We start from the raw sequence: 27,959 nt of genomic DNA, 5'->3' as shown, positions 1-27,959 counted from the left end.
CATGGAGAACGCTGCTGGGGTCACCATGGCATGGAGAGCTTCTTTCAGCTCACCCAGGGATAGGCTGAGGAGCTTGGAGAAGCCTTGGGGAAGGCTCTGCAGGGAAGGGGTCTGTGGAGAAGGCTCCGCTGGGCAGGGCGCAGAGAAGGCTCCGTTGGGAAGGGCTCTGCCGGGAAGGGTTCCTCGGGGAAGGGCTCAAGGAGGGCTCCACCGGGAAGGCTCCACTGGGAAGGGCTCAAGGAGGGCTCCGCCGGGAAGGCTTTGCAGAGAAGGCTCCATTGGGAAGGACTCTGCGGGGAAGGCTCCGCAGGGAAGGGGTCTGTGGAGAAGGCTCCGCTGGGCAGGGCGCAGAGAAGGCTCCGTTGGGAAGGGCTCTGTGGAGAAGGCTTCGCCGGGAAGGGGTCCTGGGGGAAGGCTCCATTGGGAAGGACTCCACGGGGAAGGCTTCGCTGGAAGGGCTCAGGGAGGGCTCCGCCGGGAAGGGGTCCTCGGGGAAGGGCTCAGGGAGGGCTCCCCTGGGAAGGGGTCCTCGGGGAAGGGCTCAGGGAGGGCTCCCCTGGGAAGGGGTCCTCGGGGAAGGGCTCAAGGAGGGCTCCCCTGGGAAGGGGTCCTCGGGGAAGGGCTCAAGGAGGGCTCCCCTGGGAAGGGGTCCTCGGGGAAGGGCTCAGGGAGAGCTCCCCCGGGAAGGCTTTGGGGGAAGGGCTCAAGGAGGGCTCCCCTGGGAAGGGGTCCTCGGGGAAGGGCTCAGGGAGGGCTCCCCTGGGAAGGGGTCCTTGGGGAAGGGCTCAGGGAGGGCTCCCCTGGGAAGGGGTCCTCGGGGAAGGGCTCAAGGAGGGCTCCCCCAGGAAGGGGTCCTCGGGGAAGGCTCCATTGGGAAGTACTCTGCGGGGAAGGCTTTGTGGGGAAGGGCTCAGGGAGGGCTCCGTGGGGGAGGGCTCAGAGGAGGGCTGGCACACTGGGGAAAGCTTCTGCCCTGCCCTTGTGGTTCTAGGCTATCTTCAGTTAGCAGAGCATCTCCTGTGGGGGACTCAGCCAGGAGATCTCCGTTGGTTAGCTCCAGTGGTGGCTCCACAGCAGGTGCATCTTTGTCTCGGAGAGGCTGGAGCCGAGCTCAGAGCTCTGCCTTCAGCTTCTCATGCAGCCCCTCCTGGTCGATGCGGTGGCCGTTGCCGTGCCAGCGGTGGTAGCCCAGCAGGGCAGCGTTCTTGGCCGCGATGGCATTGAACTCCATGGCGCTGGCAGCTCGCTCGATGCCGCTCACGTAGTAGATGTGGTCGTGCAGGAGGATGGGAGGACATTCCTCTGGGGGCCTGTACTCAGGGTAGGCCAACCACTGCTTCACCTTGACGGAGTCATAGGAGGAGAAGAGCAGGTTGAGCTGCTCCTCGGTGAGGACCTCATTGGAGAACACCCTCCAGGTGGCCAACTGGGAGGGCAGCTCTGCCTCAGCGCTCACACCTTGCACGGAGGACACCTTCCCCACGCTGCTGAAGAAGAGGTTGGGCTTGTCCATGGTGAAGATGTCACCGAAAGGAAAGGTTGCTGGCTCTGGGTAACCAAAGAAGGAGGTGTTGAGGCGGCCGTGCACCAGCGTGGTGATGGTCTGGTGGTACAGGTTGGGCAGCTGGCGGATGGGAGGCTCAAAGTTCTTGAAGCTGATGTTGGCCAAGTCGGGGCCCAGCGGAGCAGCGATGAAGACCATGTCGTAGGTGTCCCCTGTCACCTCTGAGCCTGTGCTGTAAGTGACCTGGTAGAGCTTCACCGGGTCCCCTGGGGAGCACAGCTTGGTTATGCCACTGCAGTGCTGGGGGGGATCCCACCTGTCCCTCTGACTCTCCCCTCTGGGCTCTCAGCACCTTGCTGCCAGCTGGAGTAGTGTTAGAACTGGGCCCAGCTTGGCTGTGAGCTGGGGTGGGGAGCAGAGCTCACTTCTCCTCTTGGAACCCCATGGAAGGATATGGGGGGGACATATTTGGGGCTATGGATATGGAGGGTATTGAGGGCATGGATATTGAGGGGCATATTTGGGGGTATGGATATGGGGGGACATATTTGGGGGCAAAGGATATGAGGGATAATGAGGTTAGGGATATGGGGGTAAAAACATGAATGGGTTTATGGAGGTAAGGATGTGGAAGTAAGGACAGGAAGACCATGGAAGACCCAAGGCTTTGCTTCAGGCTGCCAAGAGGGAGGCCAAAGTGAGCTCCAGCTGCCCCTCCCCACCAAAGCAACCCCAACTCACCTCTGGGCCCAGGCCTGACTTTGGGCTCTATGGACAACACAGTTCCAGGGATAACTTCAGCCTTGGAGGCAGACAGCAGACCACTGCAGACCAGTTTGTTCCCCCCTTTCACTGACCAAAGGCCTGAGTCCATCCATGCCAGAGAAATGACACCTACAAGGAAGCCACCATCAGTGCAGTGTGGTTGTGTGGCTGAGCACTTGAAACACAGAGGGGCAGAACAGGGGCAGAATCCCAACCCTTTGGGGCACAGAGCTTGCTGCAGGCCAAGGACTTGTGGCAGGGAGGCAGTAACACAGCACAGGAGGTTGTGCTGCACGGGAGCAGGAGTCCCAACAGCCACGAGGAGCAGCAGGTCCTCAGGATGGCCACGCTGGGAGCTCAGGGCTGTGGAGCACTCACCCACGAAACCATTGATGTTGACACCCTGCCCATAGTTGATCCTCATGATAGGAGATGCCATCTGATCGATGTACTTCTGGGAGAAGCCAGCTCTCTGCATGGCTTCATCGATGCTCTGGTTGAGCAGGAGGGTGAAGTCATCCCCTCCAAGGGCGTGCAGCAGCCTCTCGTTGCTGCTGAAGGCGTAGTCGTGTGCCTGGTAGCGATAGATCCTGCGGGCAGGGGCAAGGCAGAGGAGTTTGGGCACTGGTGAACATCTTTTTGGCTTCAAGAGGCTGTGGAGGACCTGGGCACCACTGAGCAGAGCCTGACCCCAGCCTCTTGCCCCTCACAGCTCCTTCAGCTCTTGCTCAGCACTGCTCAGATGCCCTCTGGGGCTGCTCTCCTGCAGGCTCTCAGCCCCAGGGCTCAGCCTTTGCTGCTGCCAGAGCTGCTCCAGGCCCCTCAGCATCTGCCCAGCCTGCCCTGGGCTCTCTGCAGCACTTCCCTGTCCCTCTGCCCCTGGGCAGCACAGACCTGGACCCAGCACTGCAGCTCTGGGCAGAGCAGAGGGTACCAGACCCTCCCTTGCCCTGCTGCCCACACTCTTCTCCATGCCCCCCCGGACACCACTGGAGCCTTCTTGGCCACCAGGGCACATTGCTGGCTCCTGGGCACCTTCCTGCCCCCAGCACTGCCAGCTCCTTCTCCTTGCAGCTGCTCCCCAGCAGGTCCCTCCTCAGCTGTCCTGCTGCAGGAGGTTGTTGCTGCCCAGGGGCAGGATCCTGCCCTTGCCCTGCTTTGAACTCCCTGAGCTTCCTCTCCCCCAGCTGCCAGCCTGGCCAGAGCTCATTGGATGCCAGCACAGCCTGAAGGGCTCTCAGCACTCCTCACAGTTTGGCACCACCAGAAACTGGCTGAGGGTCCCTCCTGTCCCTTCATCCTGCGATGAAGATGCTGAGGCAGAGTGGACCCAGCCCTAGCTGCAGGTCTCTAGCAGGACATCTCAGCAGCCACAGGATGATTTCCCCAAACTCCACAACTCTCCAGCAGACTGCATCCCTTTTCCCACGGCCACTGTCCCACCTTTGCCCTCCCAAGGGTCTGACATACCTCATGAACCTGTCCACGATGTCCTCCACCCACAAGTACCTCCTCAGGCCATTGAAACCATAGTGCCAGAGGAGCTTGAGGAGGTTGATCAGGTACCAGCTGCTCTGCTCAAAGACCAGCTCCTTGCCATCATAAATGCCCAGCAGGCTCCCTGGCAGCGGGACAGGAGAGAGGCCTCCAGGAACAAGGGGGGAAAAAAAGGTGATTTAACCAAAGGTTGACTCCCTGAGGCAACCTCAGCAGGCTCTGATAACCATGCTTGGATCTCCAGGACTTGGGAGAGGGGAATTAGGCTTTGAGCCTGAGCCAGATCTGGTTTTGTTGGTGACCTTTGGACCTTCATGCTAGGGTTGGGAGCTAGGACAGCCAACTGCCAGCAGGATTTGGGGTTCCCTTTCCCTGGGGCTGCTGGAGAACAGGAGGGGATGTGAGGGAAGGATGGGAGAGGGAAGGTTGGTGAGGGGTATGGGGGGGGGGGGGGGAAGGATGTTTGGGATACTGGGGGAAGGATATAGGGGGATATTGAAGGGAAGGATATGGGAGGGATACTGAAGGTAAAGATATGGGGGGGATAGTGAAGGTAAGGATATGGGGGAATAGTGAAGGGAAGGATATGGGGGGGATAGTGAAGGTAAGGATATGGGGGGATAGTGAAGGGAAGGATATGGGGGGGATAATGAAGGCAAGGGTATGGGGGGGATAGTGAAGGCAAGGGTATGGGGGGACATGTGTGGGGTTAAGTATATGGGTGTGCTGTTGAGGGTCAGGATATGAGTGGGGTCGTTGGGAGCTAAGGCTATGGTGTAAGGCTCTTGGGGTAAGGCTATGGAGCTAAACACAAGAGGGGGGGTAAAGGTTGGGAGGATATTGGGGGTTAGGGATGCAGAGGGGTCTCGAGGGGAATAATATGGGGGGACATTGAGGGGAGGGGGTAAAGGAGAAGGTAAAAATAAGAGGAGGTTAAACATATTGGAGGCTATTTGGGGGTTAAGGATGTGGGAGGGATACTGGGGGTAAGCACCTGGGGGGCTACTGGAGAGTAAGGTGGGACAGTGAGTAACGCTGTGGGGGGTTACGGTTGTGGGGGGCACTGAGGCTAAGGATAGAGAGGGGAGGGGAGGCTGTGGAAGGCAGGGGGCAGCCATAGGTGCGGTGTTCTGGGGATGCCTCCCCCCGGCCCAGCGGAGCCGCAGCCGGAGCCGGAGGCGGAGCGGGAGCGCGGGCGCGGGGCTGGCTGCGTGTGCGGTGCTGTGCGGGCCGGGGCTGGCTGCGTGTGCGGTGCTGTGCGGGCCGGGGCTGGCTGCATGCGCGGTGCTGTGCGGGCCGGGGCTGGCTGCGTGTGCGGTGCTGTGCGGGCCGGGGCTGGCTGCGTGTGCGGTGCTGTGCGGGCCGGGGCTGGCTGCATGCGCGGTGCTGTGCGGGCCGGGGCTGGCTGCGTGCGCGGTGCTGTGCGGGCCGGGGCTGGCTGCGTGTGCGGTGCTGTGCGGGCGCGGGGCTGGCTGCGTGCGCGGTGCTGTGCGGGCCGGGGCTGTCGGGGGTGCGCTTGTGGCCCGGGCGCTGCCTCACCGAGCTGCTGGACGAAGTGCTTCATGTGCAGGTTGAGGGGGTGGATGACGGAGCCGCCGGCCTCGTAGGCCTGTCCGTGCAGCTGCTCGGTGGCCAAGCGTCCTCCCGGCGCCGCCTTCTCCATCAGCTGCAGGCGCACGGCGGGGCCGAAGCGGCGGCGGAGGAAGTAAGCGGTGGCCGCTCCGCCGATGCCGCCGCCGACCACGGCTGCAAGAAGCGTGCCCGGGCGGTGAGCGCGGCCACAGAAGCGTCCGCCCCACCGCCGCTTCCATGATGTGTCGTCGCCCCCCAACCCCCGTGCCCGCTCCGGTCCCGCTGCCGGTGCGGTGCGTACCGATGCTGGCAGGGTTCTGCCGTGCCGGGGCGGGCGGGCAGAGAGCGGCGAGCAGCAGCAGCAGCAGGAGCAGGCCGAATCTCGGCATGGCGCAATGTGTGCAGCTACGGCCGTTGTTAGCAAAGGCCAAGGACGGGCCGGGCGCGAAGCTTTAAAGGGCGGGCGGGGAGCGCCTCCCCGGGAGCGCCGCTGGTGTAGTGGTATCATGCAAGATTCCCATTCTTGCGACCCGGGTTCGATTCCCGGGCGGCGCATTGACTTTTTAACCACCGTCTTTTTAGTTTCTCGCTTTGGAGCGCTGACTAAGCACCGGGGCCGCACCGCCGGTACCAGCCGGGTACGGGACACCCGTAGCAGCCGGGGGTCCCGGTAACGGCGTCGGGACGGGGCGCGCATGCGCGGGTGTGCGAGGGGACCGGGGCCGAGGTGTCCTCGGTGCGCATGCGCGTTCCCGCCCCCGCCCCGGGGCTGTCCGGGCCCCTTCGGCCGCCATCTTGCGAGCAGCGCTCCGCTCATTGTCCGCCGCTCGGGCTCGGCGGGGCCGCCGCGCTCGGGCTGCCCGGAGCGTTGAACGGGGCCTCGGGGCCGGCTCGGATTGAAGAGCCGGGGCTGGGCGGGGGCGGCAGCGGCGCCATGGAGGATGAAATGCCCAAGACCCTGTGAGTGGGGAGGGGGCGAGACCGCCTATTGTTCCCGGCTCCGCGGGGAGGGGCGGCCCGGGCTCCCCTCACGCACAGCTCGGTGAGATCGGGTCTCCGCGAAAGGGCAGCGCCGGTTGCCTTGGCCCTTCAGCCGTCTCTTCGGTGCCAAAAGAGGGGAAAACGGCAGCCGGTCCCGGCTCCCTTCACCACGGAACGGGGCAACCGAGCTGGGGCCGGCTCCGCTCCCTTGTGCCCCTCTGTGCCTGTCCCCAGTGCCGACCCCCGGCCTCTTCCCGCGCCCTCCCCACTCACAGGCTGGGCAAGCTGTACCCACACCCAGCCCTGCCCCAGCCGCTACCCATTTGCGCCTGGATTTGGCCATCCCCGGCTCGTCCTGGCACCGCCAGCTCCCGGGGAGGTGGGGACGGGCACGGGCACTGCCCCGGCCCGGCAGCCGCAGCCTCACTGCCACGTCCCGGTGAAGACACACTTGGAGGGGAGGGCGGGGGAGGGTTGGGGATCGCCACCGGACGGGCGCTTGCCCCAGTGTTCAAAGCACGCCGCAAGCCTCTCCGCTTCCCCGGGAGCTCATCTTAGCCGTAGGGCAACTCCTCGCCCTGGCAAAAGGGAGTTTCTTGTAGTGCCAACCAACTTCCACGGGGCAGCCGCTGGGGCGAGCTGACACCGGCAGCTGTCAGGAGTCGGAGCTGGACTTGGGCTCCTGCGGCTCGCCTGGGTGCGAGAGAGCCAATTTTGGGTTGGTTTGTGCCTTTCCTCCGCTGCCTTTTTGGGCTCAGGCTTCCCAGTTCCACCTAGGCTTTGAGCTCTTGTTGAGGCTGTTGGAGCCGGGGAAGAGAAAGGAGGCTACAGGGAGACCTTAGAGCAGCCTTTCAGTCCCTGGAGGGAGGCTGTAGGAGAGCTGGAGAGGGACAGGTTGAGAGGCAGCGGTTTTGAGTTGGGAGAGAAGGGATTGAGAGTGGGGAGGAGATGCTTGAGAAGGGTGAGAGAGGCTCTGGCACAAGTTGCCCAGGGAGGTTGTGGTGCACAGAAGCACCGAATGTGATCGAAGATCACATTCGGTGCTTCTGTGCTCCACAACCTCCCTGGAGCTGTTCCAAGGCCAGGCTGGCTGAGCCCTTGTGCTGGTAGATGTCCCTGCCTATGGCTCTCCTGCCCACCTGGGCACACTGCTGCTGCTCTCCACCAGCACCCCCAAAGTCCCTCTCTGCTTGGCTGCTCTCAGCCGTTCTGCCCCCAGCCTGTAGTAACTGCTTGGGGGTTGTTGTGCCCGTGGCAAGGAGGAAGAGGTTGGCACTGGCTGAGCTTTTAAAGTTCCCTTTATCAACCCAACCCATTCCGTGGATCAAGCAATCAGTAGAGGGGGAGGAGAGGAAGGAAAAGACAAGAAGCAAAAGGGAATCTTTACGAGGTGAAGGCAGAGGTTTTGCTTCTGGGTGGTGATTTCACCTCCCCCCCCCCCCTCCTACCCCTCACTAGGGGGTTGACAAATGACTTGGCTGAGCCTAGCACAACACAACTCTTAGGTGACTTGGGGCCAGCTCCTCTCTGCTCCAGGCTTTTTGGGAGCTGTAAACACCTCACCCACCTCCCTAGGGCTCCATTCCTGTTGTCTTCCTTCTCTCTGCCTCCCCTGGCACTATTTTTGGCATCTGCAAACACAGCTCAGGCCTGTTGGTATCTTTGTGTGTTTATTTAGGACAAATAGGTTGGTTTATTGATTTGGGTTTTCTTTTTTGCCTTCTCCCCACCCCAAACACCTCCCCAGTGCCCATGAAATGGGTGCCTGGAGTCTGGTGGCACCACCTGTGTGTGTCTGTGTGCTCCAGGGAAGGGATTGTCCCCTCCTTGGGCACAGGCAGCTGGTTGCACAAAACAACCCCTGGCTGGGTTTTTGGGTACAGAGCAGGGTATTGAGCAACATCTGAACATGAGGCAGCAGTGTGCCCAGGTGGCCAACAGTGTGCCCAGGTGGTCAACAAGGCCAATGGTATCCTGGCCTGGCTCAGGACCAGTGTGGCCAGCAGGACCAGGGCAGTCCTTCTGCCCCTGTCATCAGGCCCACAACTTGAGTGCTGTGTCCAGTTCTGGGCTCCTCCATTGCAGAGAGATGCTGAGGTGCTGGAAGGTGCCCAGAGCAGGGCAGCAAGGCTGGGGAGGGGCCTGGAGCACAGCCCTGTGAGGAGAGGCTGAAGGAGCTGGGGGTGTGCAGCCTGCAGCAGAGGAGGCTCAGGGCAGAGCTGATTGCTGCCTGCAGCTGCCTGCAGGGAGGCTGTAGCCAGGTGGGGTTGGGCTCTGCTGCCAGGCAGGCAGGGCCAGCAGAAGGGGCCAGAGGCTGAAGCTGTGCCAGGGCAGGTTGAGGCTGGAGGTGAGGAGGAAGTTGTTGGCAGAGAGAGTGATTGGCACTGGAATGGGCTGCCCAGGGAGGTGGTGCAGTGCCCATGGCTGGAGGTGCTGAAGAGGAGGCTGCATGAGGCACTTAGTGCCATGGGTTAGTTCATTAGAATCATAGAATCAACCTGGTTGAAAGAGACCTCCAAGGTCATCCAGTCCAACCTTTTCCAACCCTGTTCACTCTATGATTCTGTCCCCCAAACGACCTCTTTTTCACCTTGAGTGACTTCTGTCAAGTCCCACGAGGCAGGGTGGGGGTGGGTGAGAGTTGTCCCAAGCTTCACAGATTGGGTTTGGAAGGAGCAGTTTGACTGCAGGCAGAAAGTGCTGCTGGAAGCCATTGGTGCCCAGCTGAGCTCTGAGGGCTGTGCAGAAGATCTGCTCACAGGAGGCTTTCTTCAGCTGCTGCTGCAGAACCCCCACCTGGACGTGGGTTGTGGGGCCTGGGGAGTGTTGTCTCGCTGTGTCAGGAGCCACCACAGTGGCCTGCAGCCTCCCTGGCGTTTCTTGAGGTCCTTTAGCATGTTTTAAGTTGTTTTCCTGGAGGAGATTCCAGGCTGCTTGCTGGGAGTGAGTTGTTTTTGCCGTGGCCACGTCAGCTGCTCCTCGGAGCCTCGCTGGGTGCCTGCTGTAAATGAGTTCCTGGGGAGGCAGCTCCCCTCCACGTGCCAGCAGCCTTCCTTGAAAGCCACTCTTGAGGCAGAGATGATGAATTGGAAGAGCAGGCACAAGGCAGACAGTGTTTTGGAGTGGACAAAGCCCTCTTGTGCCTGCCTCTCATCTCAGCAGGCAGCTGTGTGTGCAGGTCGTGTGCTTCTGGTTTACTTTGGGTGCCTGAGCCCAGGCAGAGATGCCAACACCTCTCAGTTTGCAAAGGAACATTGCCCAGCTCCCTGAGCAGCCTGGGGTAGTGGAAGGTGACCCTGCCCATGGCAGGAGGGTTGGAACTGGATGATTTTCAATGTCCCTTCCAACCCAAACTGTTCTGTGAATCTATGAGTTAATGAGATTCCAATTAGCAGGAAAGTAAGGGGCAGGAAAAGGGTGCAGGAGGTGAGAGAGCTCCTGTGTGGGCTCAGCCTGGCAGGGTCACCTCAGCACTTGTGTGTTTATTACATAATGGATCCAGAACGAGGTTCATGTGGTGGACTGGGTGGGCAGAGGCCAAGGGGATGAGACTGAACAAGGCCAAGGGCAGGTTCTGCACTTTGGCCACAGCAACCCCAAGCAGCTACAGGCTGGGGCCAGAGTGGCTGAGAGCAGGCAGGCAGAGAGGGCCCTGGGGGTGCTGGCAGAGAGGAGCTGCAGAGGAGGCAGCAGTGCCCAGGTGGGCAGCAGAGCCAATGGCATCCTGGGCTGGCTGAGGAGCAGTGTGGGCAGCAGGACAAGGGAGCTGCTTCTGCCCCTGTGCTCAGCACTGCTCAGGCCACCCCTGCAGTGCTGTGTCCAGTTCTGGGCTCCTCCATTGCAGAGAGATGTTGAGGTGCTGGAAGGTGCCCAGAGCAGGGCAGCAAGGCTGGGGAGGGGCCTGGAGCACAGCCCTGTGAGGAGAGGCTGAGGGAGCTGGGGGGGTGCAGCCTGCAGCAGAGGAGGCTCAGGGCAGAGCTCATTGCTGCCTGCAGCTGCCTGCAGGGAGGCTGTAGCCAGGTGGGGTTGGGCTCTGCTGCCAGGCAGGCAGGGCCAGCAGAAGGGGCCAGAGGCTGAAGCTGTGGCAGGGCAGGTTGAGGCTGGAGATGAGGAGGAAGTTGTTGTCAGAGAGAGTGATTGGCACTGGAATGGGCTGCCCAGGGAGGTGGTGCAGTGCCCATGGCTGGAGGTGTTGCAGCCAAGGCTGGCTGGGGCACTGAGTGCCATGGTCTGGTTGGTTGGGCAGGGCTGGGGGCTAGGTTGGGCTGGCTGAGCTTGGAGCTCTCTGCCAACCTGCTTGATTCTATGATTCTGTGACTCTGCCTCTGTACCAGGGTAGCTCCATGGTATGGTTCAGGCACAGCCTCAGTGCAGTACAGAAAGGACACAGCAGAGGAAACACCCCTGGGCTTGTTGCTCAGGGGGTGCCAGCTCTGTCTCTTTCCTATCCACTGCCATGTCCATAACTCCCCTGGCACAACTTGAGGCCATTTCTCTTGTCCTGTCACTCCTTGAGAAGAGACCAAGCCCCACCTGGCTGCAGCTTCCTTTCAGGGAGCTGAAGGTCTCCCCTCAGCTTCCTCTAGCCTCAACACCCCCAGCTCCCTCACCTGCTTCTCCCCAGCCCTGTTCTCCAGACCCTTCCCCAGCTTCCTTGCCCTTGGCCTCAAGCTGCACCAAGGGAGGTTTAGGTTGGATGTGAGGAACTATTTCACTCCTGCAGGAGTGGGTAGGCACTGGCACAGGCTGCCCAGGGGAGTCCCCATCCCTGGAGGTGTCCAGGACACTTGGGGCCATGGCATTTGGGGCCATGTTGTGTTGCTGGTTGGACTCCATCCTAGAGGTCTTCTCCACCCAAACAATTCCTGCCTGAAATAGCTCAGACTGCTAATCCAGAGCTCTCCAGGTCAGCTCATGCCAGGCAGAGGGTCAGGCTGCATGCCTCCTGCCCTTCCCTGCTCTGCTCAACCACACGTTCAGCCCTTCAGGAGGCTGCTCACAGCCTTGTGTCAACAGAAGGGGCAGGAGGAGGCCTTGTTGTTGCCTGGCACTGGGGTTTCTTTTTGTGTCTGGCACTGTTTTTGTGCCTCTTGCAGTGAGACAGGGGCTTGGGCACATGCCCTGGCCCAGCCTCTCCTCTCGGGAGGTTTGCCACACAAGGTTCTTGTGGAGAGCTGCTGCCACACCTCTGGAGCTGAGGTTTCCCTCTGGAGCTGAGGTTTCCCTCTGTGCTGCTTTTAAAAATCCCATGACTGGGGTTCAGCAACAACAAATCCAGCCCAAGCTGTGCACTCAGGTGATGTTTGTCACTGGGAGTGCCAAAAAGCTCACGTTGGAGCAGGGCTTTGGGTTCTGTGTTGGCCTAATGAGTTCACTTCTGCAGTGCTGGGTCCAGGTCTGTGCTGCCCAGGGGGAGAGGGACAGGGAAGGGCTGCAGAGAGTCCAGGGCAGGCTGGGCAGATGTTGAGGGGCCTGGAGCAGCTCTGGCAGCAGCAAAGGCTGAGCCCTGGGGCTGAGAGCCTGCAGGAGAGCAGCCCCAGAGGGCATCTGAGCAGTGCTGAGCAAGAGCTGAAGGAGCTGTGGGGGGCAAGAGGCTGGGGCCAGGCTCTGCTGAGTGGTGCCCAGTGCCAGGCCAAGGGGCAGTGGGCACAGAGTGGACCCCAGGAGGTTGGATGTGAAGAGGAGGAGAAAGTTGTTTGTTGTGAGGGTGCTGAGGCCTGGAGCAGGCTGCCCAGAGAGGCTGTGGAGTCTCCTTGTCTGGAGAGCTTCCAGCCCCTCCCTGGGCATTGTGATCCTGACTTGGTGGGCTGGGGGGGCAGCTTTGGGCTGTCTTTGGTCACTTCTGGATGGGAGCATCAGGCTGATGTCTGCTTTGTCTTTGCTTCCATAGGTACGTGGGGAACCTGTCAAGAGATGTGACTGAAGCTCTGATCCTGCAGCTCTTCAGCCAGATTGGACCCTGCAAAAACTGCAAAATGATCATGGATGTAAGAGCCTTCACCTCAGGATGTGTCTGGTTGTCATAGCTCAGGTGTTGGGCCTGGCTTGTGTGCCTCAGAATTCCACAGGCAGTACAGCAGGAGCATGGCAAAGGGGTGGGATGAGGCTGGAGATCCCAGGGGTGTGCTCTGGCATCACTGGTAGTGAATGAGCTTCAGTCCAGTTGGTGGCTGGATACCAGTGGTGCTCCTCAGGGCTCAGTGCTGGGGCCAGTCCTCTTTAATCCCTTCAGCATTGATCTGGCTGAGGGGATCAAGGCTCCCTCAGTCAGTTTGCAGGTGACACTTACCTGGGAGAGACCTACAGAGGGACCTGGCCAAGCAGATGAGGTTCAGTGAGACCAAGGGCTGGGTCCTGCCCTTGGGTCACAACAACCCCAGAAAGGCTTCAGGCTCGGGGCAGAGTGGCTGGAAGCTGCCCACTGGAGAGAGCCCTGGAGGTGCTGGTTGGCAGCAGCTGGAGATGAGCCAGAGGGTGCCCAGGTGGCCAAAAAGGGCAGCAGCCTGGCCTGGAGCAGCAATGGTGTGGGTGGAAGGAGCAGGGCAGGGCTTGTCCCCCTGGACTGGGCACTGGGAAGGGCACAGCTTGTATGCTGGGGTCAGTTTTGAGGCACTCCCTCCAAGAAGGGCATTGAGGAGCTGAAGCAGGTCCAGAGAAGGGCAAGAAAGGTGGGGAAAGGTCTGGAGAAGAGAGCTGGGGAGGAGCAGCTGAGGGAGCTGGGGAGAAGGAGGCTGAGTGGAGACCTTCTGGGTCTCTACAGCTCCCTGAGAGGATGCTGGAGTCAGATGGGGTTGCTTACCCAAAGAACAAAGGACAGGACAAGAGGAGGTGCCCTCAAGTTGCCCCCTCCCTGAAGGTGTTCAAGCCCAGCTTGGATGAGGCCTTGAGCAGCCTGGCCTGGTAGGAGCTGTCCCTGCCCATAGCAGGGGTTGGCACCGGATGAGCTTTTAACTTCCCTCTCAACCCAACCCATTCTATGATTCAGTGGTCTCAGGGTGTTCAGAAGGAGGACCTGAGGAGGGTGGAGGGGTGTGGGGGCTGTGTCAGTCACCCTCTGGTTGTCTCTGTCCCCAGACAGCTGGAAATGATCCCTACTGCTTCGTGGAGTTCTACGAGCACCGACACGCAGCGGCCGCGCTGGCTGCCATGAACGGCAGGAAGATAATGGGTAAGGTAAGCTGTCGTGGCTACAGGGTGAGTTGGAGCTGGCACCAGGCTGCCTGGCATGGCCTGGGGGGCACCTACTGTCACCTGAGGCCAAACAGGTGCCCTGCAAGCGTCAGACACTTTGTCTGAAGAGGTCTTGATGTGAGGCGCCCAAGGAAAGCTGTTGGGAGCGCGGCAGGAGGGAGGTGGTGGTCTGGAGCTGGGAGGGCTCAGGCAAGGACCTTAAGGAGTGTTTGGCTGCCAGCCTGAGCAGGAGGACATTTCTGACTCCCTGCCCCTGACAAAAGGCCTTCTCCCATCTGAAACTGAGGAGAAACTTCCCAGGAGCTTCCACCCTAACATAAGAAAGTTGTTTGGTGTGAGGGTGCAGGAGGCCTGGAGCAGGCTGCCCAGAGAGGTTGTGGAGTCTCCTTGTCTGGAGAGCTTCCAACCCCACCTGGGCAGTGTGCTGCTGGGCAAGCTGCTGTGGGTGTCCTGCTGGAGCAGGGATTGATTCCAGCCAACCTAAAATCTCCAGGCTCTCTGGGTCTGATTCCCAGCTTTGCTCTTAAGCAGTGTGAGAGAGTCTGGAAGAAAAAGGCCTCTCCTAAGGAAGGGACTTTGGCCTTCAGCTTTCCCCCCATAGCTGCACCTCTGGTGCCTCTAGTGTTGGGTGGGATTTGGTTGATCTAACCTCAACAACTGACATTTGCAGGAGGTCAAAGTCAACTGGGCCACCACCCCCAGCAGCCAGAAGAAAGACACCAGCAGTAAGTGTTGCTTTCAGAACCTCTCTTGATTTGCATCACCACCACTTTTAAAACCTAACCAAGGAGAGTCCTTTGCTTGCCTGCAGTCATGCTGGGATCCTCATCCTGAGAGATCAATTCACGTCTTTGTGTTAATTAGTTTCAGAACAAATTGAGGTCCCACCCTTGGCATCACCCAGCATGCACAAGGCAATGGTGACTTCTTCAACACAGAGACACAGAATCCCAAGCCTGCTTTGGGTTGAAGGGACCTTTAAGTTCATCCTGTCCAACCCCTCCCTGCCCTCAGCAGGGACAGCCCCAACCAGAGCAGGTTGCTCACAGCCCCACACCTGCAGAGGTGCCAGGCATGGGGGCAGTTCCATGTTGCCCAGAGAGGTGGGGACAGGCTCTCACCACTCTCAGCATCAACATTTTCTCCCTTCTCTCCAGTCTGAATCTCCCTCTTTGAGTTCAAACCATCTTCTTCATGCCTCCCAGGACACCTTTGGCCTTCTTGGCTGTGAGGGCACATTGCTGGCTCCTGGGCTGCTTCTTGTCCCCCAGCACTGCCAGGTCCCTCTCTGCAGGTCTGAGCTCACTCTGACCCATGGCTACAAGAGCTCACCTTGGACCACCAGCCCAAGGAGGTGGTGTAGTCCCCATCCCTGAAGGTGTCCAGAAAACCTGTGGCTGTGGCCCTTGGGGGCAGGGTTTGGTGACCACAGTGTTGTTGGTTGCTGGTTGAACTCAGTGATCTCAGAAGGCTTCTCCAAGCCAAACAGGTCCACAATTCACTTAGTAAGAATTAGCTTTGTAGACAACTGTGTTTTGGTGTGGCTTTGCACCAGCTGTGCTCTCAAGCCCTGACCTTCTTCCTTTGTTTTTCCCTCCCCAAGACCATTTCCATGTCTTTGTTGGAGACCTGAGCCCGGAGATCACGACGGAAGACATCAAAGCAGCCTTCGCGCCCTTCGGCAGAATATCGTAAGTGCTTTGTCAGTCTCTCGCAGCTTTCTCTCTCCTCCCACACACGGAGGCACCTCCTGGGCCACTGAGGAACTCCAGGAGTTGGCAGGAGCTCACCTTGAGCTGCTCATCCAGCAACTTTGGCCACCAAGCAGGGACGTTGTAAATGGAGTCCTTTAGAGCAGGCTTCAGACCAGTCACATCCAAGCAGTCCTGGTTTTCCCCTCCCAGGCTCCTGTGGCAAAGCAGCACTGGAAGATGTGACCTGCACCTGGGCTCTGCCTTTCCCTGGCCCTCTCTGCTCAGGTCACCATCACACCATGCAGCTCCTGGCTGCTTGAATCCCTCCTTGGGAGGCTTTGCATTCTTGCTGCCAGCCACCAGTAACCTGTATTACTTTTTCCCTCCCATCCCCCAGCCCCACTTAAATCCATTTTTCCTCCCCCAAACCATTTTTAACCTCTTCAGGACCACCCAGAGGCTACCTTGAAGCATCTGGTGCCGGGGGCAAGGCAAATCCTTGAACTGAAGGGCTCAACCCAAAGCTATGGGATGTTTTGGGGGCAAAGAGATGCCTCAGGTGCCCTGGTGTCCCGAGGTGGCACAGTGTGTGGCACTCAGGGTGTAGCAGAGTAAGGAGAAGGTTCCTTCATTCCAGCCTCCAAATGTAAACCATTAATTTTCCTTGTAGTGTTGTCTGTACTGGACATTGGAGTTTCTTGATGGTGGTGTAAGACCATAAAGTGCTTTGGAGTGTTGGGTAGTGAAGCATTTAATTGAAGTAAGTTTGGTTTATTTTGTTGTTTTTGTTGTTTTGGTTTGTTTTTTTAACTCCCCCTTCCCCCCCTCCCCCAAACCCCCTTAGAGTTCAGTGGTTTGCTCTCTTAAATGCCTTCTTCTGCTAAAGTTTAGAAACCAGAGATGTGACCAAGGCCATGAAACACTCAACTGCTCCTCTTGTCACCCAGAGTGGGCTCCCAAGGAGACATAGAATCAGAGAATTGCTTGGGTTGCAAAAGGCCACCAAAATCATCCAGTCCAACACCACCATGGTCACTAAACCCATGGCCCCAAGTGCCAAGGCCACACATTTCTTAGACACCTCCAGGGTTGAGGACTCCACCACACTCTGGCCAGGTGTCCTCTGGGTGGAATCATAAAGTGGTTTGAGTTGGAAAGGAGTTTAAAGATCATCCAGTTCCAACCACCCCTGACACCTTCCACTAAACCAGGTTGCTCAAGGCCCCATCCAGCCCAGCCCTGGACACCTCCAGGGAGAGGGCATCCAAAAGGAATGTTGGAATGTCATTCTGCTCCATGGTCCGTGCTCTTCAGGCCATCCCAGTGTAGGTTCTGGTTGGACATTAGGAAGAAGTTCTCTGCTATGAGGGTGGTGGAATACTGGAACAGGTTGCTCAGGGAGGTTGTAGAGACCCCATCCATGGAGGTGTTCAAAGATAGGCTGAGGGAGCTGGAGGTGTGCAGCCTGGAGAAGAGAAGGCTCCAGGGGGACCTCAGAGCTGCCTGCCAAGAGCTGGAGGGATCCTGCAGGAAGGCTGCAGAGAGACTTTTGCTGAGGGTGTCTAGAGCCAGGCCAAGGGGGAATGGTTTGGAGCTGAGGCAGAGCAGGGTTAGAGTGGAGCTGAGGAAGAAGTTCTTCAGTAGGAGGGTGGTGAGAGTTTGGAATAGGCTGCCCAGGGAGGCTGTGGCTGCCTGCTGCCTGGGGGTGTTCAGAGCCAGGTTGGATGATGCCCTGAGCAACCTGGGCTAGTGAGAGGTGTCCCTGCCCTCAGCAGAGGGTTGGAACTGAATGATCTTTAAGGTCCCTCCTAACCCAAACCAATTTGTGTCTGTGAACTGTGGCTGTGCATTGTCAAACCACAAAGCTCTGAGCACACAGAGCAGCTGAGCCAGGCTGCTCTAGAGGTGTCCCTGCCCATGCTGGGGAGCTTGGAGGAGATGATCTCTGAGGTCTCTTCCAACCTGAGCCATTCTGTGATTCTATACATCACAGAATGAATTGGGTTGGAAGGGACCCTAAGGCTGACCCAGTACCAACCCCCTGCCATGGGCAGGGACTCCTCCCACCAGCCCAGGTTGCTCAAGGTCTCTGAGACAGCTTCCAACCTGAACCATTCCATGCTTGCTGGGGCTCTGAGCAACCTGCTCCGCTTTGGAATGTCCCTGCTGACTGCAGGGGGGTTGGACAAGATGACCTCTAAAGGTCCCTTCCAATCCAAACCCTTCTATGATGCTGTCTTCTCTAGGAGAGCTTCCTGTGGTGGTAACAGAGAGGGGGAAGTGCTGCTCCTGCTTTGGGGGCACTCAACACCCATCCATGGAAAACTCTGCTTCAGCCTCACCCTCCAAACCCAAACTCAGCTCTTTGCTTCCCACAGAAGCCATAGGTTAAGAGCAGCCTCCACGAGGAGGTCTCCTTCCAAACCCCAGGGACTAAACACAACCCAAAGAGCCTCCAGTTCCTACTTGTTTAAATCCCACCTGGAAACCCTCCCCCTGCTGCTGTCTTCTCCAGTGGTGGAATGAAGTGACTTGAACTTTACCTGTTCCTCCTCAGCTCCTCATTTCCTGCAGGCTGCTGGAATATTTCCTGATTTTTGTTCTGTTCTTTGTGTTATTTTGGGATTTAAAAACTCAGCTTTTGGTTGAAGACCCAACCCAGGGTTGAGCTGCTGCATGATTTAAAAGCATAAGAAACAGGGTAGAGGGGGAGGAGGAGGAGGGATGCTCTGCCTCTGAGTTTTGGATCACTGTTTAAAGCCCTTTTTGTGGTTGTGGTTTCTTTTTGTGTTGGCTCTCCTCAGCCTTTCACCACTTCTCAAGTCTTTGTTTTTGCCACCTTTTCAGTTCAGGGTAAGCAGAGATGAGTTCTGCCACCCCCCTCCCTCTTTAGGCTCCTCAAAGCAAACCACACAAAGCTTTCCCACATGGCTCTTCTCAGGCAGTTTGGGATGTTTGAACCCCAGCTCTGAGCTAAAACAGGGGGATGTGACCCCAAACTTGAGCTAAAACAGGGACATGGAACCCCAAATCTGAGCTGAAACAGGAAAAAGGAAGAGAAAAGGGCAAAGGTGGTAGAAAAAAAGGGCAAAGAGGAGATGAGGAAAAGGGCAAAGAGGGGATGAGAACAGGGCAAAGAGGGGATGAGAACAAGGCAAAGAGGGGATGAGAACAGGGCAAAGAAGGGATGAAAACAGGGCAAAGAGGGGATGAAAACAGGGCAAAGAGGGGATGAGAACAGGGCAAAGAAGGGATGAGGACAGGGCAAAGAAGGGATGAAAACAGGGCAAAGGGGATGAGAACAGGGCAGAGGGGATGAGAACAGGGCAAAGAGGGAATGAGTGAGAACAGGGCAAAGAAGGGATGAGAACAGGGCAAAGGGGACGAAAAAGGCAAAGGCAGAAGAAATGGTTAAAGGTGAAGAAAGAAGGGGGAGAAGGAAAGAAAAAGGGCAAAGGTAGAAGGAAAGGGTAAAGGTGAAGAAAGAAGGGGGAGGAGGAAAGAAAAAGGGGAAGAGAAAAAAGGAAGAAGAGGGTGAAGGGGGAATACAAAAGGGTGAAGTGGGGAAGAAAAAGGGGGAAGGGAAAAAAGTGAAGGAGAGAAAAGGGGAAGATAAAAGGATGAAGAGGAAAGAAAAAGGATCAGAGAAAGGAAGAAAAGAGAGAAGGAGGAAGGAAAAAGGAAGGAACAGAAAGGTGAAGGGGGAAGAGGGGGGGAAAGTGGAAAGACAGAGGGTAGTGGGGAAGAAAATAGGGTGCAGGGGAATCTCCCAAAGGAGAGCAAGAAGATCTCTGCTGGAGCTGTGGCCATACCCTGGAGCCTCTGGTGCTGGTGTCAGTGCCATAGGCCAGCCTTGGCCATGGTTTAGCTCATCCCACAGCGTTCCCCTTGGCTGTAAGGCTCCACAAGAAGAGTTTAAGGAACCTTTTCTTGCCTGTGACGTTCCTCACCAGCCCACCAGGGGTTGATTTCCACAACCCTAAGCTCTGCTTGATGTCTCCAGCTGGTTTGCTGCTCTTTGTGCTCAGGGCTGAGAGTGGTGACCCCACAGCAGGAACATCTCCCAGCCAGAGAGCTGCCCCAGGAGAGCAGCTTGCAGCAGCAGCAGCAGCAGCAGCAGGGCTTAGCTCTGCTGCCTGCCTGCTGCCTCTCACTCCATCTCCTACCCCTATTTTGCAGAGTGCCTCTGAATGGCAGAATGGCCTTGGCCCAACTACAAGCTCCACTTGACAGGGGACAGCCTTTTAATCTCTTTCTTTACTCCTCTGCCTTTAAACATCTCCCTGGTTGCCAGGCAGACCTTGGGTGCCTGCTGGTGTGCAGCTGCAGTTGCTGTGTGCTAACCTTAGCTTCAAGATTTGGCTTTGGTGGCTTTGTCCCTTCAAGCTTTTCTCAAATCTCTCTGCCCACAACAAAAAAAAGGGGAAAGAAGAATTCAGTTAGTGCTTTTTTTTTGGTTTATTTGGTTGGTTTTATCAATTTTGGCCTCTTTTTACCAGTCTGAGGAGGTCCAGTGGTGTGTGGACAACCTGCATGGTTGAAGAGAGCCCTTCAGCTAACTTTAGCCTCCTCAGCCCTTCTCCTCCATAGCTGCTCTGACCATGCTTTATGTCCTTCACCATCTCTTAAGAGCCTTTGGAAGTGGGAGCTAATTTATCATCACTAATTAGAGAAGCTCTTTGCATTGCACCTTGACACCAACTCAGTGCTCATTTGGCTGCCACCTCCCTGGCAAAGCCTTTAGCCAGGCTGCTTTGATAGAGCTGAGAAGGCCCAGAAAGCAGCTGCTTGAGAGTGAAGGTGGAGGATGAAGATGAAGCTGTTAGCTGTGACCTGAGGTGGTCCAAGGTGTCCTTTGAAAGGTGCTGAGCTGCTTCTTGTTTCTCCTTTGTAGAGATGCTCGGGTGGTGAAGGACATGGCCACAGGGAAGTCCAAAGGCTATGGCTTCGTCTCCTTCTTCAATAAATGGGTGAGTGCTTGAGTCAGGGAATGGCTTGGGTTGGAAAAGGACCTTCAGGATCATCCAGTCCCACCCCCACCCAGGGCTCCTGCTGCTCTGCTCTTTGCAGCAGCCACACCAGGGAAGGAATAGCACCAGGGAATCTCAGACTGGTTTGGGTTGGAAGGACCTTTTAGAGGTCATCCAGGCCTCCAGCCAGCAGGGACAGCCCCAACCAGAGCAGGTTGTTCACAGCTCCAAACAACCTGACCTGTGATGGTGCCAAACATGGGGCAGCTGCCACCTTTCTGGGCACCCTCAGTGCCAAACATTTCTCCCTCCTCTCTGGCCTGAATCTGCTTCTTGGAGTTGAAACCATCTCCCCTTGGCCTGTCCCAACAGGCCCTGCTCAAAACTCTGTCCCCAGCTCTCTTCTCAGCCCCTTTAAGCACTGCAAAGTCAGCAGGAGGTCTCCCTGGAGCCTTTTCCAGCCTGAACACCCCCAGCTCTGCCAGCCTGGCCTCACAGCAGAGCCCTGCCAGCACTGCCGTGGCCTCCTCTGGCCACTCTCCAGCAGGTCCCTGTTTGTGCTGAGGGCTCCAGAGCTGCCCCTTCACTGCAGGGAGGGTCTCAGCAGAGCACAGCCTGCTCCCTGCTCCCTCTGCCCACACTGCCCAGGCCAGGCTGAGGCTATACAGGGAGCAGAATTCCATGGACCCCAACCTCCCCCCAGCTTCGCTTTCCCTCCTGCTGGGACACTTAGCTCTGGCTTTAGCATTCCTGAAGCATGTGGTGAGTGACCCCCACATGAGTGCTGTCCAGACATGACCAAGTAGTGTGCATCAAGGGTGGGGGGACCCCGGGTGGGGCCTAGCAGTGTCCTTCAGCCTGCCCAAATCCCCTTCTTCTGAAGCAGAGGTTCTCCTGGCACCTTTCAGGCTCGGGGCAGGGTGAGTGTGGTGCCATCACTGGCTGAGTTCCATCACCACTGGTGGCTTTTCTTCTCTCCCCCCACGCTGGGCAGGACGCTGAGAATGCCATCCAGCAGATGGGTGGGCAGTGGCTCGGGGGAAGGCAGATCAGAACCAACTGGGCCACCAGGAAACCTCCAGCTCCCAAGAGTACCTTTGAAAGTAAGTTCCTGGTGCTGTGGGACTTGGGCAGCCTCCTGAGGAGGGCAGAAGGGAAGCTGCAGGAGAGGGGCAGAAGCAGCTACAGAGGACAGAGAGTCCCTGGAACAGGGTCCAGCTGCTGAGTGAAGGAGCTTAGGAGCTGCCTCCTCACTGACAGCAGCTGTGTCGCCTCCGGGGAGGGGTCTCCTGGCTGCCTCCGGGGAGGGGTCTCCTTGCTGCCACCTGAGAGGGGTCTCCTTGCTGCCACCTGAGAGGGGTCTCCTTGCTGCCACCTGAGAGGGATCTCCTTGCTGCCACCTGAGAGGGGTCTCCTTGCTGCCACCTGGGAGGGATCTCCTTGCTGCCACCTGGGAGGGATCTCCTTGCTGCCACCTGAGAGGGGTCTCCTTGCTGCCACCTGAGAGGGGTCTCCTTACCACCACCACCGAGAGGGCTCCTTCGGCTTCTGCCCCAGCTTCTAAACTCAGCTTTTAGGGCTTTCTCAGTGCTTTTAGCTGGGGTCCAAAGTGGGGTGCAGGAGGAGAGGCTCTGGGGTCGTGGCAGCTGCTGGGCAGGCGCTTGCTGTCTGCACTCCACCTCTTGAGCCAGCTGGGGGTTGGCATGTCCCCGTGCCCAGCTCTGTGCCCAGCTCTGTGCCCAGCTGAGCAGCTCTCCAATCTCTTTAAAGCAAACACCAAACAGCTCTCCTACGAGGAGGTGGTCAACCAGTCCAGCCCCAGCAACTGCACGGTGTACTGCGGGGGGGTGACCTCAGGCCTGACAGGTACTGTGGTGGCCTCGCTCCGCTGCCGCCTCCCTCCCAGCTCTCCTTTGCCTTCTCCCCGCCCCCGGGTGGCCTCACTCTGCTGCCTTTGTTCTCCTGCTGCAGAGCAGCTGATGCGCCAGACCTTCTCTCCCTTCGGGCAGATCATGGAGATCAGAGTCTTCCCCGATAAAGGCTACTCCTTTGTCAGGTGGGTCCTTGGGCTGCTGCTGCTGAGCTCGGCCAGGTTCCTTCCTGGAGCTGTGGAATGGGTTGGAAAGGAGCTCAAAGATCAGTCAGTTCCTGTCATGGGCAGGGACATCTCTCATCATAGAATCACAGAATCAGGCAGGGTTGGAAGGGAGCACAAGGAGCAGGCAGTGCCAACCCCCTGCCATGCCCAGGGACACCCTACCCTAGAGCAGGCTGCACACAGCCTCAGCCAGCCTGGCCTCAAACACCTCCAGCCATGGGGCCTCAACCCCCTCCCTGGGCAGCCCCTGCCAGGCTCTCACCACTCTCCTGCTCAACAACTTCCTCCTCACCTCCAAGCTGACTCTCCTCACTTCCAGCTTTGCTCCATTCCTCCCTGGGGAAAGGAGTGTCCCCCTTCCATTCCTGGGACACTCTGGCTGGCTCCTGTTGGACTCTCTGGCAGACTCCTGGGGGACTCTGAGCTCTGGCTGACTCCTGGGGGACTCTGAGCTCTGGGACTCCTGGGGGACTCTCTGAGATTCCTGGGGGACTCTGGCTGACTCCTGGGGGACACTCTGAGACTCCTGGGCCTCCCTGAGCTCTGGGACTCCTGGGGGACTCTGAGCTCGGGGACACTCTGGCAGACTCCTGGGGGACTCTGAGCTCTGAGACTCCTGGGGGACTCTCTGGCTGACTCCTGGGGGACTCTCTGGCAGACTCCTGGGGGACTCTCTGGCTGACTCCTGGGGGACTGTGAGCTCTGAGACTCCTGGGGGACTCTGAGCTCTGGATGACTCCTGGAGGACTCTCTGGCAGACTCCTGGGGGACTCTCTGGCAGACTCCTGGGGGACTCTCTGGCAGACTCCTGGGGGACTCTCTGGCAGACTCCTGGGGGACTGTGAGCTCTGAGACTCCTGGGGGACTCTGAGCTCTGGATGACTCCTGGAGGACTCTCTGGCAGACTCCTGGGGGACTCTCTGGCAGACTCCTGGGAGACTCTGAGCTCTGGGACTCCTGGGGGACTCTGAGCTCTGGATGACTCCTGGAGGACTCTCTGGCTGACTCCTGGGGGACTCTGAGCTCTGGCTGACTCCTGGGGGACTCTGAGCTCTGGCTGACTCCTGGGGGACTCTGAGCTCTGGCTGACTCCTGGGGGACTCTGAGCTCTGAGACTCCTGGGGGACTCTCTGGCTGACTCCTGGGGGACTCTCTGGCTGACTCCTGGGGGACTCTCTGGCAGACTCCTGGGGGACTCTCTGGCAGACTCCTGGGGGACTCTGAGCTCTGGGACTCCTGGGGCACTCTGAGCTCTGGGACTCCTGGGGGACTCTGAGCTCTGGATGACTCCTGGAGGACTCTCTGGCTGACTCCTGGGGGACTCTGAGCTCTGGCTGACTCCTGGGGGACTCTGAGCTCTGGGACTCCTGGGGGCTCTCTGGCAGACTCCTGGGGGACTCTCTGAGACTCCAGGCCCCCCTGAGCTCTGGGACTTGTGTGCCCACAGGTTCAGCTCCCACGAGAGCGCGGCGCACGCCATCGTCTCCGTCAACGGCACCACTATAGAAGGTCACATCGTGAAGTGCTACTGGGGCAAGGAGACACCAGACATGATCAGTCCTGTTCAGCAGGTCAGAACTTCTCCTCTGCTGCCTAAGTCTTGGTTGGAAAGCTCTGAAGTGGTTGTAAAACCTCTGGTGTGCTGCGTGTCACTGGTGATAGAGCTTACACCGGTGACTGGCTGAAGGGTTGGACTTAGAAGAGGCCTTCAAGGCCTTTAAGCAAGAAGTTGTTTGCAGTGAGGGTGGTGAGACACTGGCACAGGTTGCCCAGGGAGGTTGTGGAGCACAGAAGCACAGAATGTGATCAAAGATCACATTCTATGCATCTGTGCTCCACAACCTCCCTGGAGGTGTTCAAGGCCAGGCTGGATGAGACCTTGAGCACCCTGAGCTGATGGGGAGGTGTCCCTGGAGGGGTTGGAAATAGATGAGCTTTAAGGTCCCTTCCAACCCAAACCATTCTGTCAATCCTCAAGTCCAAACCTTAAGCCAGCACTGCTTCAGGACACCACCAACCCATGGCCCTCAGCACCACAGCTCCATGGCTTTCGAACCCCCTCCAGGGATGGGAACTCCACCACTGCCCCATGGCAGCCTGAGCCAGGCCTGGACACTTCAGAGGATGAAATTGTTCCTCCTGTCCAACCTAAACCTATCCTGGGACAACTTGAGGCCATTTCCTCTTGTCCTATCTTGTTGGCACAAGAGCTCAACCCCCACTTAGTTCCACCCTCACTCCCCACCCTCATGAATTTCTTCCTCACCTCCACTCAATCTCCCCTCAAGAATTTCTTCCTCACCTCCACTCAATCTCCACTCAAGAATTTCTTCCTCACCTCCACTCAATCTCCACTCAAGAATTTCTTCCTCACCTCCACTCAATCTCCCCTCAAGAATTTCTTCCTCACCTCCACTCAATCTCCCCTCAAGAATTTCTTCCTCACCTCCACTCAATCTCCACTCAAGAATTTCTTCCTCACCTCCACTCAATCTCCACTCAAGAATTTCTTCCTCACCTCCACTCAATCTCCACTCAAGAATTTCTTCCTCACCTCCCCTCAACCTCCCTTCTCCTTCATTCTCTCACAAGTCCCTCCCCAGCTCTCCTGCAGCCTCTTCAGACACTGGAATGCTGCTCTGAGTTCTCCCTGAAGCCTTCCCCAGGCTGAACAAGTCCCTTCCTCCTCTCAGGCAGCTGTAGAGACCCCAAAAGGTCTCCCCTCAGCCTCCTTCTCCCCAGCTCCCTCAGCTGCTCCTTCCCCTCCAGCCCCTTCCCCAGCTTGGTTGCTCTTGTCAGAATGTGTGATGTAAGCTTCTGGAGGTAGCTCCTAGCACAGTGTGGACACTGTTTGGAGTGTTTGGAGCTGCTGCTGACCCTGGCTGCTTGCCTTGCAGAACCAGATCAGCTACCCCCCAGCCTATGGGCAGTGGGGGCAGTGGTATGGCAGTGCCCAGCTCGGACAGTATGTGCCCAACGGTTGGCAGGTGCCTGCCTATGGTGTCTATGGGCAGGCCTGGAACCAGCAGGGCTTCAAGTGAGTATTGCATGGAGTGCTTGAGGTTGGAAAAGACCTTTCAGACTGAGTCCAAACATCAGCCCAGCACAGCCCCAGGGCACCACCAAGCCCTCAGCACCACAGCTCAAAAGCCCTCCAGGGATGGGGACTCTTATCACTGCCCTTGGCCAGCCTGGCGCAGGCCTGGACAAGCCTCAAGGGGAAGAAATTGTTCCTCGTGGCCAAACTAAACCTGTCCTGGGGCAACCTGAGGTCATTTCCTCTCGTCTTGTTGCTTGGCAGCAGAGCCCAACCCTCACCTGGCTGCAGCCTCCTCTCAGGGAGCTGTAAAGACCCAGAAAGTTTCCTCTCAGCCTCCTCCTCCCCAGCTCCCTCAGCAGCTCCTCCCCAGCCTTGTTCTCCAGACCCTTCCCTACCTTTCTTGCCCTTCTCTGGGCCTGCTCCAGCTCCTCTATGTCTTTTTTGGAGTGAGAAGCCCAAAAAAGACCCCAGCACTTAAACTGTGCCCTCCCCAGTGCCCATTCCAGGGGTACAGTCCCTGCCCTGCTGCTGCTCATACCACTGCTGCTCCAGGCCAGGCTGCTGCTGCTGCCTCTTTGCCCACCTGGGCACCTCCTGGCTCATCTCCAGGTGACAGTCGACTAACACCTCCTGCTTCCTTTCCCACTGAGCACTTTCCAGCCTGGAGCCTTCCTGGGGTGGTTGGGACCTAAGAGCAGCCCGTGGCATTGTTCAGCCTCATCCCATTGGCACATCCCTCCAGGACCCTCTGCAGTCCATTTGTGGAGGACCCTCGGAGAATAACCGAGATTGGTTGCAACCCCTTGGGGTGTGGAGGTTGAGGCTGGGCTGCAGGGAGGGAGGTATTGATCACCCTTATTAAGCTCTGCTCACTAACGAGGTTGCTTTTCTTCTCCTCAATGACAGCCAAACTTGGGGTGTGCAGTTTGAGGCTGGGGGTGGGCTGCAGGGAGGGAGGTATTGATCACCCTCATTAAGCTCTGCTCACTAACGAGGTTGCTTTTCTTCTCCTCAATGACAGCCAAACTTGGGGTGTGCAGTTTGAGGTTGGGGGGTGGGCTGCAAGGAGAGATATTGATCACCCTCATTAAGCTCTGCTCACTAACGAGGTTGCTTTTCTTCTCCTCAATGACAGCCAAACTTGGGGGGTGCAGTTTGAGGCTGGGGGTGGGCTGCAAGGAGAAGTTTCTTTTCTTCTCAATGCCAGCCAAACTTGGGGTGTGCAGTTTGAGGTTGGGGGGTGGGCTGCAAGGAGAGATATTGATCACCCTCATTAAGCTCTGCTCACTAATGAAGTTGCTTTTCTTCTCCTTAATGACAGCCAAACTTGGGGGGTGCAGTTTGAGGCTGGGGGTGGGCTGCAGGGAGGGAGGTATTGATCACCCTCATTAAGCTCTGCACACTAATGAGGTTTCTTTTCTTCTCCTCAATGCCAGCCAAACGCAATCCTCAGCTGCATGGATGAGCACCACCAGCTACGGGGTGCAACCACCCCAGGGCCAAAACGGAAGCGTGCCAGGGTACCGTGTGGCAGGCTTTGAGACGCCGTGAAGGTGGTGGGGATGAGGGTGGAGGGCAACAATCCCCCAGCTGGGAGAGGAATCTCTTAGATTCTGTCTTAATTTATTGAAGAGAAAAAAACAAAACAACAACAACCCCCTCCCAAAAAAAAAACCCCAAAACCACAACCCAAAACCCCACCACAACCCCCCCCCAGAACTAACAAAAACTACAAACCAAAACCCACAAGCACCAAGGAATTGATATTTCCATCCACTTGGGTTAAAAAAGTGACCAAAAAAAGGAAACAAACCCCAAACTCACCCCAAAAATGAGCTGCTGGATAGCTGCCAACTTTTTGCTTTCCTTTTTTGGGTTTCTTCCCCCCCCTCCCCCTTTTCCAGGTGTTTTTAATTATTGTTGTTCCAAATCCGTGGATTTCAAACCACCACAAAACGCAGGGACCTGCTGCCACCTGCAGAGAACCGAAAAGGGAGGCAGCAAATTGCACAGCAGGTTCTTTTGTTTGGGGGGAGGGGGAGAGGGGTTGTTGAGTGTTGTTTTCTTCCTTCATTTGCCCTTCCTTCGTTTTCCCTCCCTTCCTCCCTCTCCCTTCATTTGCCCTCTCTTCTTTCCTTCCTTCTGCCTTCCTTCCTTTGCCCTCTCTCCTTTCCTTTGCCCTTCCTTCTTCTCTCCCTCCCTTCCTTCCTTTGCCCTCCCTCCCTTCCTTCCTTTGCCCTTCCTTCCCTCCTTCCCTCCTTCCCTCCTTCCTTCCTTCCTTCCTTCCTTCCTTCCTTCCTTCCTTCCTTCCTTCCTTCCTTCCTTCCTTCCTTCCTTCCTTCCTTCCTTCTCTTCGCCCGCCCTTCCTCCCCTCCCTCCCCTTCCTCCCCTCCCTCCCTCCCTCTCTCCCTCCCTCCCTTCCTTCCTCCCTTCCTTCCTTCCTTCCTTCCTTCCTTCCTTCCTTCCTTCCTTCCTTCCTTCCTTCCTTCCTTCCTCCCTCCCTCTGTCCCTCCCTCTCTTCCTTCCTTTCTTCCTTCCTTCCTTTTTTCCTCCCTCCCTTCCTTTGCCCTTCCTCCCTCCCTTCCTTTGCCCTCCCTTTCCCTCCTTCCTTTGCTCTCCTTCTGCCCTCTCCCTCCATCTGCCCTTC

At 57.7% G+C, this 27,959-nt stretch overlaps 2 protein-coding genes and 1 non-coding gene across 5 annotated transcripts; 2 read left to right on the top strand and 1 right to left on the bottom strand.

The window, feature by feature from the left end:
• Positions 1 to 356: 356 nt before the first annotated feature.
• LOC135192496 (prenylcysteine oxidase 1-like) lies at positions 357 to 5,989 on the bottom strand. Its single transcript, XM_064175673.1, has 6 exons — positions 5,640 to 5,989; positions 5,306 to 5,512; positions 3,740 to 3,914; positions 2,648 to 2,859; positions 2,246 to 2,398; positions 357 to 1,770 (listed from the first exon to the last, which is right to left on the bottom strand). The coding sequence occupies exons 1-6, from the start codon at positions 5,725 to 5,727 to the stop codon at positions 1,112 to 1,114; spliced, it is 1,494 nt and encodes a 497-aa protein (XP_064031743.1). The 5' UTR covers positions 5,728 to 5,989; the 3' UTR covers positions 357 to 1,111.
• Positions 5,467 to 27,517, top strand: TIA1 (TIA1 cytotoxic granule associated RNA binding protein). 3 transcript variants are annotated; one of them, XM_064175676.1, is made up of 12 exons: positions 5,467 to 5,534; positions 12,210 to 12,306; positions 13,394 to 13,492; positions 14,181 to 14,235; positions 15,114 to 15,201; positions 20,099 to 20,174; positions 21,169 to 21,277; positions 21,945 to 22,040; positions 22,146 to 22,230; positions 23,720 to 23,843; positions 25,170 to 25,309; positions 26,749 to 27,517. In XM_064175676.1, the coding sequence occupies exons 1-12, from the start codon at positions 5,494 to 5,496 to the stop codon at positions 26,861 to 26,863; spliced, it is 1,125 nt and encodes a 374-aa protein (XP_064031746.1). In that variant the 5' UTR covers positions 5,467 to 5,493; the 3' UTR covers positions 26,864 to 27,517. The 3 variants fall into 3 exon arrangements, with proteins under 3 accessions (XP_064031746.1, XP_064031747.1, XP_064031748.1); XM_064175677.1 differs by lacking the exon at positions 5,467 to 5,534 and adding an exon at positions 6,116 to 6,298; XM_064175678.1 differs by lacking the exons at positions 5,467 to 5,534; positions 12,210 to 12,306; positions 13,394 to 13,492; positions 14,181 to 14,235; positions 15,114 to 15,201 and adding an exon at positions 15,876 to 15,964.
• TRNAG-CCC (transfer RNA glycine (anticodon CCC)) lies at positions 5,823 to 5,893 on the top strand. The gene has a single exon. It is a non-coding gene; the product is annotated as a tRNA-Gly (tRNA).
• Positions 27,518 to 27,959: the final 442 nt, after the last annotated feature.

Source organism: Pogoniulus pusillus, chromosome 42 (genome assembly GCF_015220805.1).
Source record: "Pogoniulus pusillus isolate bPogPus1 chromosome 42, bPogPus1.pri, whole genome shotgun sequence".
Taxonomy (NCBI): Eukaryota; Metazoa; Chordata; class Aves; order Piciformes; family Lybiidae; genus Pogoniulus; species Pogoniulus pusillus.
This window is presented reverse-complemented; position numbering and strand designations above follow the sequence as displayed.